Below are 13,347 nucleotides of genomic sequence, written 5' to 3' on the forward strand. Positions count from 1 at the left end.
TGGATTTCCCCCTTTGCATGAAGGAAGCTGCTTGGAATCAGCCTTTTAATACTGATTGCCCTTTACTTACACACTCCTGTCTCTGTTTTATTTTTTTTTCAAGTATATCAACATTTTAGATAAGGAAGAAACCTACTAAGCAAACTGTTCATATTCCCAGATCTCAAAGTCAAGGCCAAGTGTTCTGCACTGTTGTTGATACTGCAAGAGAACCAAGTTTTTCGCTGTTGAAAGTTCTTAGGGATAGAAAAAAAATCTATCCAACCTACTGTATCTCTTTTAAGAGACCCAAATCTGGAAGAAACAAAAGAACAGTATATTACAGTTCTTTTGAAAGAACTGTAGTATACTGTTCTAAAGCAAATGAATGATCATCAGTGAGACTTCATCTCAGAGCCACCTGTTAACCTGTCTTAGTCCTTTTGATTCAGGGAATCTTTCTATTGTGTCACCATCAATCACTGCAGAATATGTTGAAGTTTACCTGTAGGAATGAACAAGCCTTCATCTCTTTTCCTAGCTGATCTGTGGCCTTTCTTTAATTGTCTTTCATACCAAAATATTAACCATAGGGAGCAGATGGATGGCTTGAAGCCTGAATTTTGTCACTGGCTTCCCTGCCCCAGAAGCTGGTAATTCTGTTCTTGCTCCATCCACATACATGATCCTCAGGGTAAGATGTGGCTTCTTAGCTCCTCCAGCTTCTATCATCCTAAGTCATCTGGGTCCATTGTGACTCAGCACTTGGGCCTGCCACCATTTCTTCCCCAAAGCCACTCGGCAGCTATGAGTCACTCACGTGTGATCAGGACCCAACCACAAGTGTTCACCCTTAGGAAGTGGCAAGTTCTTTCTGAACTGAATGAAGAGAATTCTTACATACTCTACTTCCCAAGGAGAAGGCAGGCTTAAAACCAAGACTGGGATGTGTGCGTAGTGATGCGCTGGGTACAGTGATGTTAATGAGGATGGGAGGAGAGAAGAAAGAGAAGACAAATGTAGCTGTGCCTGCAGTTTGCATGAGTAGTTTTTGCCAACTTATCTGGGGGAAAACCACTGATCCTTACCATCAAAACAGGTATAGCATCCCTCCACCCCAGAGTAGCACTGGCATCTGGAGACCTGTCCCTAGTTCAGGACCTTCCATTTCCCCACTTGATAAAATATCATATGTGGGATAGGAGGGAAGACTCTGGCTCAAGGAGTCCCTGGCAGGCAGTGGCATGAGGCAGCTCTTCATACTCTTCAGCTAGCCTCTCTCCTCCTCAAACCAAAGTGAGGGCTCAGAGAACAACAGAAGGTGAAATATGAAATCATGAATCTCTCTTTCTGGGAACATCTGCCCAGGAGTTGATGTGAAAGTCATCTGTGGATGTTTTGCTTCATTTTGCAGTTGGGGATGAAGTCAGTGACAAGGAACCAGGAAAACAATCCCTTTTCTGAAAAAGTGACCCCCAAATGGCCATCCTTGTTCCCCAGCTCAGACCTGGGGCACAGTAATGCTTCAGTAGCAACGGTCTTCATCCGCCTGGGCTGGGGCCTTCTGCTTGGCGTGGTCACTGATGAGTGTCACCATGCTTGAGGTTCAGCCAGGCTCTACCTCTTAGTACCCCCTTGGCTAATTTAGGGGTAGGAGGATTGCTAACCCCAACCCTACGCACTTACCCTGGGCTGTTTACCGGGCTGTTTACCAGCCTTTAAGGACTCTTGTGAGAATTAGGAAAAGGCACGCTTTTCTAAAACTCTGTGAGGGTGCAGTCCTGAGTCGGCTGTGCAGCTGGGGAGGAGACCGGGGCACTGAGCTCAACCTCATCCATCCCCCACCTGGTGTTTTTGTGCAGAGCAGCCGTCCTGCTCGCAGTATAGGTTTCTCTAATCCGGAAATGTTATCTTACATGGAAATGTCCCCTTATCTGGGCCTGATGCTGTCTCTGGTCAGTCATGCAACTCATAAGGTCCTAATGAATCATAATTTCCTGTAGGGTTTCTTGGTACCTTGCAAAGGAAGGATATTGAGGCAACACTGTTTTTCTGGCCAGTTTTTCCTCCAACCTGACCTAGTCTCAGAAGGCAATGAGTTCTTGAATCAGGAGTGCTCTTGAACTTGTTTGGTAGACTTGCTTTCCCTTTCTCAGTGGAAGGGATGCTGTGCTGAGTCCAAAGTACAGCCTCCTGGGCTTTTAGCCCCATCCTCAGGCCTCGCACTGAATCTACCCTTGGTGGGTTTTCCTGTGTTCTCTTTCTTTCTCCTTTGCCCCTAAGGTAGTTATGAGAAGGCTTTCAGCCTTTCCTGCCTGTCTTGGAATAAGAGAAGGCCTCTTCGATTCCTGGGTTAAACCAAGGTCTCTTTGATTCCTGGGTTAATTCCTGGGGCCTTCTGCTTGGCGTGGTCACTGATGAGTGTCACCATGCTTGAGGTTCAGCCAGGCTCTACCTCTTAGTGCCCCCTTGGCTAATTTAGGGGTAGGAGGATTGCTAACCCCAACCCTACCCACTTACCACTTTTCCAAGAATTCCTGACACACACTTCCTTCCAGACCAAGACATCTTTGACGAATTCTCGCTGAACTGTCCCTGGGTGGGCGGAGGAGGCTTGTCTGCCTCCAATGCCCCTACGCTGCAGGCTGAGAGTTCAGTCACCCTCAGTGATGCTTCATTCCCCTAGTTCTCACACACACCCTAGGAACATGCAGGGGAGGGGAACACTCCACATTCATCAGCCCCTGGTCATCAGTCTGATCATGATGCAACATGTTTTCCAAATGCAGCACCTAAGAAGCAGTCGGTGATCATAGTCATATGATCCCCCATCCAGCCTATGGTCACCCTGCCAGAAACCAGTTAGTGCCTTCAAGGTCCCGTGTGGTATAAATGTAAGGTCAGGACCACAAGTCTGAAGGGAGCTGTCAGAAGTCGGTCCTTCTAACTCATCACCCACAGCCAGGACATTTTTTCGCTGAGCTTTCTTTACAGTGACTTTTAGTTTCCTAGAGGAACTAAAGGATCATTCTAGTTCCGACATAATTACCCCATTCTCAGGAACCTATCTAAGCCCCCCAAGGTAGAGATGAAGCAGGCTGCTTGCTGTCTCATGGCAGTGCCATCCTTAGATCAGGTTCAGAGAATCTGCCTCCACAAAGCTTGCATTCAAACCATTCTTTGTCTGTGGTTAGGGTCTTCTTTTCATGAGACAACAGATGACAAGACTACTTTGGGCTCAGAGAGGCCTACAGGAAGAGGAAAGGGCTGTTTGTCTACAGATGACTACAGATTCTAACAAGTCCAACATGACCCTTAAAGATCTTGCTGGGGGGTAACTGGTTGCATAAACAACAGGGGAAAGAATCTTGTTAATTCAGATCATAGCAAATGGAAGTGACAAATCTTGAATTAACAAAGTCTGGCTTATCTGATATTTTTATGAAGAAATAATAGGGTATCTGCTTGCTACAAAAGATACACTTTTTAATAAACTGATATCAGATGAAGCAAGCCTTGGTGTGGGTGTGTCCTGGTCTCCTGACGTCACTTCCCCTCCTGTCCCCCCCACCCCCGCCCCCACCCTCCTCGTGCTGGTCCCCAGCTGAGGGGTGTTCCCCATGTCTCTGCCATTTACTAACCCTGGTTTTTCCCTCTCTGCCAGTACACCTCTAAGTTACTGTCTTGCAAGGTGACTTCCGAGGTACTTTTCCACTTGTTTGTCTTGGTCTTCCTGCATGCCCGACCCAAGTGCATGCTGTCGTGGTTTGCCGTTTCCTGATGGTTTTTTTTTTCCCTCCCTTCCTTTTCTGAATGGGATGATTGCCTTGAAATGTTGGCATCTATGCAACAGTGGTATATGAGACTGTGCTTTGCTGGGCTGGACAAGACCTTGCCATGCTCATGGATCTGGAAGATGTTTGGACTAGAGGGCACAACCAATGGGCTATTTGGATTTTTGTTTGTTCTTTTAGAAGCTGATAACAAATCTGCTCTGGTCTGGTTAGAAAATCATGTAGCTCAAGTGGACGGGGGCTGTTGGGTTGGATTAGTCCTTGGTTTGGCTTAACACAAACCCAGAGAGCTCCACGCCATCGCTTTAGGATAACTTATTCCAACTGTGAACCAATCCAGTTCCCCCTCCCTGCCATCTTTAAACCTGTGTTTTTGTTTTGGACGCTCCTGCAAGCATTATATTTCCCCCAAAGCCTCGACCCTACAACTTCCTTCTACACAAATTTCTCAAACCTGTAGTATGAAAAAGCACATTTTAAAATGTTTTCCATTTTTTCCACATATATATTGACTTATTTATGTGCTATGAGAAAGCATATTGGTTTTTATATTTTTAATTTCTATAGCATCATTTTTATTTTAAAAGACTTGTTGCAGATGTACAGAATTGTAGAGAATCATTTATTCATTCACCTGGTTAACAGTTTATCCAGGACCTATTACACATCAGGCACTTTCTCGGTTCTGAGAAGATAGTAGTCACCTGAACAATGTCCGTGATCCCATGGAGCCAAGGATGTGCCAGTGCGCCAAGTCTATGACAGAGTAAAATAATGAGGCCAGCCTTGTCCATTCTTGTCATTTGTAATATTTCCTTAATATTTTATAAAGAAATAAATATTACCAATACCATTCAAGCCCTCTTGTTACTTCTCCCAGCTTTCATTTCTTTCTCTCTTGAGAGAAAACTTCTCTGGAGTTTGGCATTGATTGTTTCCATGCATGTTTTTATCCTTATACTATATACTATATATGTCTGTATACATAAATTATATCTAATGGTTTTGCATGTTCTAGAACTTTCCATAAATGTATCATATTTTAGCGCCCAGTAATCTTTATTCTGTCTGCATCATTTTTTAATGTGTCCATGTTGATACTTCCAGCTCTACTTCACTCATCATAGCTGCCGTGTATAGTGTTCCATTGAATGAGTACATATGTATTGATTATCCTTCTGGTGATCGAACTGTAGGTTGTATCTTTTCTTTGCCATTACAAACAATGAATCAGTGAATGTTATTGTACATAGCTCTTTGTGTGACCCATGGAAGAAGGTCTACAAATATATCTAGAAGTAAAAGCACTTGTTCTGGGGCTTATACAGACTCACATTCACTACCTATTGCAAATTATTCTTCAGATTGGCTGTGCTGACCTATAGCACAATATCTTGGTTTGACCCAAAATGTTTGTTTGGGTTTTCTATACCATCCTACAGAAAACCTGAATAATCTTTTTGGCCAACACAATATATTTTATATCTCCATGTTTAGCAAAATAAATGTAGTTAACTATAGATATGAATTGATGATTATCAGTGGGTGTTTTTTTTTTTTTTTTCCAGAAAATATAAAATAAATACTGCAAATATCTTTACATGGACCTTCTTCAGTGTCTAACTGTGGTTCTCAGTTGGGGGAAGGTAGTTTAAGAATTAGACCCTAAGCCCACATTCCCTTTGAGTCAACATAAGATTGATGAAAATCTGGTCTCATCCACCCAAGGAAGATAAAACTGGGCCCTATCTACCTTCTGTGGAAGAGATGGGGGGTCAAATATTAGCACATCTTAACACATCTGTCTTTTGTTTCACATCCCCAAAATAAAGTTGTCTAGGCTGATTGCTACTCAAAGTGAAGCGCTTCACTTGAATTCCCTAAGCATTGGAAAGAAAAATTAATATTAGAGGACTGTTCAGAGAGAATTGATTTTTTTCTTTCTCCCACCAGACCTAAATCTGAATTAATTTGTGGAAGATAAAACCTTAAATCAGGTCTTACTATGTTTTTTTCTCTCTATTTCTATGGAGAATGTATATTGTCCTTTCTGATTCTTCCTCCTTCAGATTCCTCCCAGCCACTGAGCAGCAGTGGAACATGGTATTCCAGACCATTGACTCCATACCCAGAGTTCTGGGGTCAGATGTTAACTTTTCCTTCTACTAGTCTGATTATTTAAACCTCCTTTTGGTTCAGTTTTTTCATATGTGAAATGCAAGTAGTAATGGTATGAACCCCACAGAACAGTAGCAAGGATTAAAACCCCAGCTGGTTCATGGTACCTGTGATGTGTGTATTTATTATTATCAGAGCCCTGGAGGCAAGTGCTTTTCTTAAACCAGAAAGGAAAGGAACACACTTTAGGAGACAAAGTTAATATGCAAAAATCTAGAACAAGAGTTCTAGATTTGCTAGAGCTATATTCACACACACACAGTACTCTATTAATTGTGCAGCAGAGACTCATCTACATACCTTCCCCAAGGGCTTGGCTTTTGAATCTTCAAAAGGCCAGTTGTAGGATGGCTTCACTCCTGAGCCAGTCCGATCATAATCTCGTGGACCTGAAGACAATTTTATAGCAAGGTCACTGGCTCTTTTAGTTATGCTCTGCTGCTTATCTGATCTGTGCCTTTACTAACAACTTTAGATTTCATCAGAAATCCAGGCTCATGATAAGAGCATATAAATAGGGGAATGAAAGAAGAAAAGAGGGCTCATTATTGGTACAGATGAATTATTTGGGTTGCCACAAGTAGATGTTCAAACCCAAGCTGTGCTGAATGTTTCCATAATTATAAGTATCATTTCTCTGCCCATTGCACTTTTTGGTGACTAAGCTCCAGGAGGGAAGAGACTCTTCTGTCCTAAACATGAAGTACTATGCCCGACACTTGGTAGAAAGCCAAGAAATATCTATAAGATGATTGGGTAGTTGGATTGATATAGGTTCCCAAAGAACAGAGTACAGTAAATTTATTCAACATGACTGAGAATTAAAACGGGGCCTAAGGCCATCTGAAATGGAAGGGGACACTCTTTTTCAGAACCTTAGATTGATTTTTAGCTCTTATGTAAACCATTTGGTTTGTATATGCAGTCTGCAGGGCAAACATATGACTGTTTTACACAAGGAGAGCTCCTTGTCAAAATGCCTTATGTTAGGATACCACTTGATTGCTCATAAAGCCCTTTCACATGATGTGAGAAATGCAAAACTACTGTTTGAGAACTTACTATGCCCTGGAAACTATGCTAAACGCTTTACATGCATTGCCTCATTTATTCCTCAGACCAACTTGGTACTATAGTTTTTATAATCCCCATTTTACATATAAGGAAACTGAGGCACAGAAATAATAAACCTTCCCAAGGTCATGTAGTTACTAGGATTTAACCTTAGTCTGCCTGGACTTCAGAGTCCACCCCTTTTCCTGAAAAAGCCTGTGAAGTAGGGCAGGTGTTGTGTTTGTAGATAAACTTTCTTTATACATAAGGTTTAAGAGACACAAGATGCCATGAACAGCAGCAACACGTTCCAGGCAGAGAGCTAGAAATAAAGCTCAGCACTTGCCATTCCAGTCCCGCACGGCTTCCCGGTACCATGCTACCACGCATTGACCTGAAGACTGCTGTTTAACTCTGCCAGGCTTGGAAGCATCCTTCTACTGATGTCTTATTCTTAGATATTGACTAAGTGACGATGACATGCTTATACACCAACACTTTAGGGCATGGCTTATGTTCTTCATGATGAACATCCCTTCAGGAGACCTGACCGAGTTGTGTCCCATATGTCCTGTCCAGCCGTCCCTCCTAGGAGGACTAGGGAAGCCTTCCCGGAGAAAAGTGCACTGCAGCTCTGAGAAGTCCATTAATTTATCAGAGGTGCAGAGAAGCAAACTGAGATTCCTCCCCCTGCTCCCCTTGCCCCGCCTAGACCTTTATCTGTCCAGAATCTGCTTATGTCTGGGCTCCCAGCACTGCTTGTAAACCTTTATCTCCTTGCTTCTCTGAAGTTGTCAGCATCTCTGTCGCTTGCCAGAATGATTGTTCTTCACATAAACAAAAGCTTCATTCCATATTGGTTGGATAACCAACCAGTCTTGGCTCTACTGGACTTTTCTTTAAATTCAGAAACTGTGCATCCTAAGCCAGAGCCACAATAACTGAACTGACTGGTGTGCATGGGCTTGCTTTTGGCGTAGCACTGTGAAATTGAACCGTTTCTCCTGCTTTGGCAACCTAAATGTCCTTCATGCGGATGTCATCTGGATCAAACTCAAGCAGGAGCAGACTGGCTGAAGGTTTCCCCTGGAGTCCACAGGCTCTTCTAGGGAACCAGAGGGAGGGTGGCTCACCCCGATGGTGGTGAACCAATTTGTTCTCAACGTTGTCACCTTCCATTTCCTTAATGAGTACCTGTAGCCCTGATGCTACATCAGCATGCCCAGATTCCTTTATTATTGGCTTCAGAAGCTCTTTTTTTCCCCCCACTTAATTCTTCTTGCGAGCTTAATTATACCAAAGTAGATTTTTGTGATATAAATAAGATCACAGCTTGCGTAGGTCCATAAAGTTTGATGGAATGATTCCGCACTGGTTCCGTTGTTTGGAATTCTTTTCTGGAGACTAAGACCATTCATAGCTGTGCTAATGTGGTAGTCACTAGATCCAAGAGGCTACTGAAATCAAGTGTGTAGTTTCTCAGCCACACGAGCCATGTTCTAAGCACTCAGTAGCTGCCATACTGGATAGTCCAGATGCAGAACATTGCCAACAGACTGCGCTCATCTAGAGTGTGTAGCGATCGCTTTGTTATCAAAAAGCTTGATGCAGGGCCAAATTTAATTCTAGGAAACTTGCAGAACATTTCAGGGAAATTAAATCTCTCTATACTGAGAATGATGGGTCAGATGGCAAGTGAACTTGGCTGTGAGATGATGGCGCCCCCAGGACCTCCCACCACCCACCTTCACTTTCATTCTCTCCGGTCTCCCAGCTGGCTCAGACAGTTTCCCACTTTCCTCATTCAGTAGATACTGTTGAGGGAGGGAAAGGAGAAAAGAAACAGAGAAGTCAGTTTGTGTATGTGATTGATATCCATGAACTCTGTGTAATTTTTTTCCTTCTCTCTTAGGTCCTTGAGGCCACACGGGTTAATCGAAGAAAGAGCGCATTGGCTTTGCGCTGGGAGGCGGGGATCTATGCCAACCAAGAGGAAGAAAACAATGAATAATCAACTTCCTTCCACCCAGGAAGCTTCTTTGGTGCTTGGGCTCCCAAGAAACCAAGAAATCAACAGTCAAAGCATTTTAATAGAATATTTATTAAAGTGCAAACGAACTCAGCAATCCTTATACAGGCCAGAAGTTATAATCTACAGTGAAAAAGCAGTCCACCCACCAAACTCAAACTCCTGGGAGTCAAAAGGAAAAGGATTGTGTGTGTGTGTGTGTGTGACTCAAAAGGATCGCCTGGGTTTGGACCACAGTTGATCCAAAAGGACAAAGAAATTATGAGCAAACCGACATGGTTGCTCCAGGCAGAAGAGACCAGGCTGCCTGGGTGGTGAGGAAAACAGTGGAGATGTGGCCCTTTGGAGAATCTGAGAAGCTGGCGCCGTCCACCTGGCTGAGGGTACTTCCCTGCGCCTGCACCAGTTCCCACCCGTGACCACATCGCAGGTGGCGGACCAACTCCATTTACTCCAGCAGCCACAAAATAAGGTTTCTCTCCATTTGCCCAGAAGAGGCAACTCTCGTCCCATATCTCTTTCATTTAATTGTTTTTAATTAGGAGCCATGAATGATCACAATCCGTATTTTGAAGACAGGATTTCTTCCTGTTGCAAACACAATCTGTTCTACATTAGGAGGTTGAGGAAGTGGGGGCAGAAAGCCAAACCAAATAGATTATTTTACCTTTAGGGTCTTGTCTGCTTATGATACTGACTGAGCTACAGTTTATGAGAACACATTTTCACAATTCTGTTTCTTTATATGAAGACTATATTTAGGGGGCAACAACTATTTTTATGATGGGGTGGGGGAATCTATCCATGTATAAAACCTGTACACATTGAACAGCATGGTTCAAGAGGGGAGGGGTGTTTTTAGAATGGCAATAATCGAAACAAGGGCGAACTCTGCCTTGGAGAGGTAGATGAGAAATAAAGAGGTGTTTATAACTATATTTTATATATAAAGTGAACCTTCAAGGGAGTAGGAAGATGATAGATTATTTTGGATTAGTCAGGGAAAGGAAGCAGTAAAGAAAGCTCATGAAAGGTAGAGAATAAGGGAGGGAGAAAGAGTGGGAAAATGAGGAAGTAAGAGAGATTATTTTTGCTGAGCAACCAGTATTTTTCAGGATGATACAGAGAAAAATATAGAAGTTTAAGTGCAGGCTTAGGATCAGCTACAAATCCTAAAGATGGGTGTGTGTGTGTGCGCACGCACGCACGTGCCTATGTGTCCGCACACGCCTTTGTGTATTTTTGCAAAGCGCGTGAGTGCTCACGAGTAAGGGTGTGTGTGTGTGTGTGTGTGAGGAGTAAAATTCCAGAATGGTCATGGGACAAAGGTATCCACTTACTTCCTCCAAAGCTGTTTGCCAGCGTCAGGAGTGAGCGAGAATTTCTTTTTTATGAAAAGGATATAGAGGCTCCGAGCTGATACAGTATTTGTAATATTAAGTTGACCTAACATGGTATTTGCATGAGTCACAATGGCAAAGTTTTGAGCAGTTTTGTAATTTGACATTTAGGAAAGTTTCATATTTATTGTCATGCTTTGTATTCATGCTTAGTATAGGCTAAAGGATGCCAGCTTTACTCTTTTTGTCTTTTAAAGCAATATGATCAGGGCATTCAATCATGGAATGCCCTCAATTTCTGGATGAGAAATTTTTTAACTCTGGCCATGAGAAAAATACTGACCAGCATTCTTTTTTTTTTTGGTCCCCTTTGTTTTTTCTTTAAATTAGAGGATAATCACTTTACAATATTGTGCCCTTTGTTTTAAAACTGTGTTTTTTTTAAAAAAAGCAATAAGTAAGTTAGACCTCACTAAAATTCCTTTTTGTTTTTATATTATTCTGTCATAAGCGCTAATAGGTTATTCTGACAAGTAGCAGTTCCACAAAATTTGTATGTAGATGTCATGCACACTATCTTTGCTTCTTTTATTAGACTAATGTCGGCTTTAGGGGAAAGTTTATTCATAAACAAGTGGTGGACACAAAGTAGAAATGGAGCTGTCGGGTAACTTACAACTTTGAAACTGCCAAGGGAACCTGCAATTTGAAGCCAAATTCTACAGATGGGTAATTAGCGCCATCTTCAAATGGCTCACGGCCCTGAGCATTCCGAATGAAGAGTCAACAAAATGTGCTAACCACTGGAGATACGTGACAAATAAGATGCCTGCTGTTAGGAATTCTTTTTTCAAGTGGGAGAGGCTGGCACAGAGACAGACGTTCCCAGGAAAATGAGATGAGGAGTCCTGATCAGTGACAGGAGAGTACCCTGAGGATTTCCAGCATTGTTCCCAAGACAGGCATGGGAATGACCACTGATGCGACAGTAGCATCGTGTGGCCCAGGGACACAGAGGCTGCTCGGATGCCTGGAGAGCAAAGTGTTCTATGCTTCGTGATTTCTGGACTAACTCTGGATCTGGTCATGGCCATAGACTAGATACAGATGGACTCCCCATCTTTCGAAAGAGGAAACAATCCTCAGGACTTGCCTGAAGTGTTTGGTTCTGTTTTGAAGGAAAATGTGTACCCACCTTAAACCTCCATTTGAGAAGAGAATGGGCAGCTGAAAAGAAAGCTTAGAAGGCCACGCAATTCCTGCACTTGCTGTGGAGGCAGATAAATCGGTCTTTGACTACAGTTGATTGAACCAGACACATTGATTGCGTAGAGTTACAGAGTTGGGATCCTTTGGTCCGTGCTTTGAGTAGGCAACAAATGCAGAGTTTCCGTGACCCCCTCACAGTCACAAAGCCGTTTAACTGTGGCCCCCACATCTCCAGCCTTTGCTTGTTCCCTTCTGCTGCCTTCTGATGACTGCTGTTCCACTCAGTTACAACCCTGTTAAAATGTCCATTACAGTTCCCTTGGAAGAGCCAGGTTTTCTCTGCGCTCTTGAGTTTTTTTTACTCATTTAAGAAACATTGGGCCATGGCTTTGTACATATCACTATGCTAGGCTCTGGGATCCCAAATGAACCCCTTAAACCATGTGAAGATGCAGCAGACCTGGAGGAAAATCACTCCTGCCTCATCCATTGAGAGGAAGAGGCTTGTCCACACATCGGCCTCTGATGCTCATCCCTGCCCCCAAATAGCACGCAAGCTTGTTAATCTCAGCTAGAACAAATGTTTAGATTCCGTAGATATTAAAAGCTTTCCTGAAAGTATTCCATTCCACAGTGTTTATAGATGTCCACTTTCTTCCGGAACTGATTACCTACTGACATTCCTTGGCTTTCTCATCCAGAAATTATGGAAACAGGGTCTGTCAGTGGCAGGAGGCTGGGCTGTGTCCCGCGTGAAGGACACATGCAGTCTCCTTGCCTTTTTACACCTGTGCATGCTGCCCACCGTAGACAGTGATGTATAAACCGTATATAGCTCAGTGTCCACATATATACACAACACACACACACAGCATAACAAGGAACACTAAGACAGTGTTGACTCTTGTCTCTGAAGACAAATAATTAACATTTTTTCCAACTAAAGAATGGATGTCATTAAACTATGTATTGGAAAAAAAAAATAATAACCTATGTGTTTAGAGATGGTGACTATATCCAGTTTTAGTGACAGAACCAATTTCCTGAATTTTAAGCATTCAGTGAGTGAGCTGCCAATTTTGATTTTGTGTTGCTCTTTACCCAAATGACATTTTTTTTTTCCCTTTTTTGGAGGAGGGGGCAAAAAGCAGCAATACTGTGTTTGAAAATGATACTCTGGCTCTCCTGTGTATGTTAACCACTTCAATGTTATTATCCTGCTTTGGTTTTATAGTGATTGTGAGGCATTCAATGCAAGTATACAATTATTTTCTCATTAAAACCCAGTGTGTGTTGTGTTTTTATAAGTGATGGCCGCTTGTTTGACTGGGGTGGGGAGTTGGAGAACCGCACTGCCTGAGGGTGGCCAGTGCCCTTGCCTCTGATTCCACGGGGGAACACTGCTTCTTGCATATTTGGAGCCAAGAAAGCAACACGAGCTGGTGGGGCAGACCTTCGACAGGCTGTTGGCAGTGCCCCTTTTGCCGTGTTGGGTCCAGCTGCCCTGGCTAGACTGGAAACCGATGGGACCGACGGACGTGACATGGGTGCCTCCTGAGGAGGGAGGTAGATTCCAAGGTCAGAGACGGTGGGGCGAAGGGCAGGGTGAACAGTGATGCTCACTCTCTGCCCTTAGGCTCTAATTTTTATTATCCATTCCATTCCCAGCACCCACATTTGGCTCTGCGTGGGTGCTAAGTCGCTTCAGTCATGTCTGTGTGACCCCATAGACGGCAGCCCGCCAGGCTCCCCCCTCCCTGGGATT

The 13,347-nt window shown here is 43.3% G+C and overlaps 1 protein-coding gene across 9 annotated transcripts in view; it reads left to right on the forward strand.

Moving 5' to 3' along the window:
- AKAP2 (A-kinase anchoring protein 2) overlaps positions 1–12,889 on the forward strand; it is a 515,799-nt gene extending 502,910 nt beyond the window's left edge. For 4 of the 9 annotated variants that reach the window (XM_027550480.1, XM_027550478.1, XM_027550481.1 and 1 more), the window contains 2 exons: positions 3,644–3,682; positions 8,917–9,015. In XM_027550480.1, the coding sequence (XP_027406281.1) occupies positions 3,644–3,682; positions 8,917–9,015 (138 nt within the window). Of the gene's footprint in view, positions 1–3,643; positions 3,683–8,916 lie in introns of all 9 variants that reach the window. The other 5 variants (XM_027550477.1, XM_027550482.1, XM_027550476.1 and 2 more) reach the window with 4 other exon arrangements.
- Positions 12,890–13,347: the final 458 nt, after the last annotated feature.

This window comes from Bos indicus x Bos taurus, chromosome 8, assembly GCF_003369695.1.
Source record: "Bos indicus x Bos taurus breed Angus x Brahman F1 hybrid chromosome 8, Bos_hybrid_MaternalHap_v2.0, whole genome shotgun sequence".
In the NCBI taxonomy this organism is placed as follows: domain Eukaryota; kingdom Metazoa; phylum Chordata; class Mammalia; order Artiodactyla; family Bovidae; genus Bos; species Bos indicus x Bos taurus.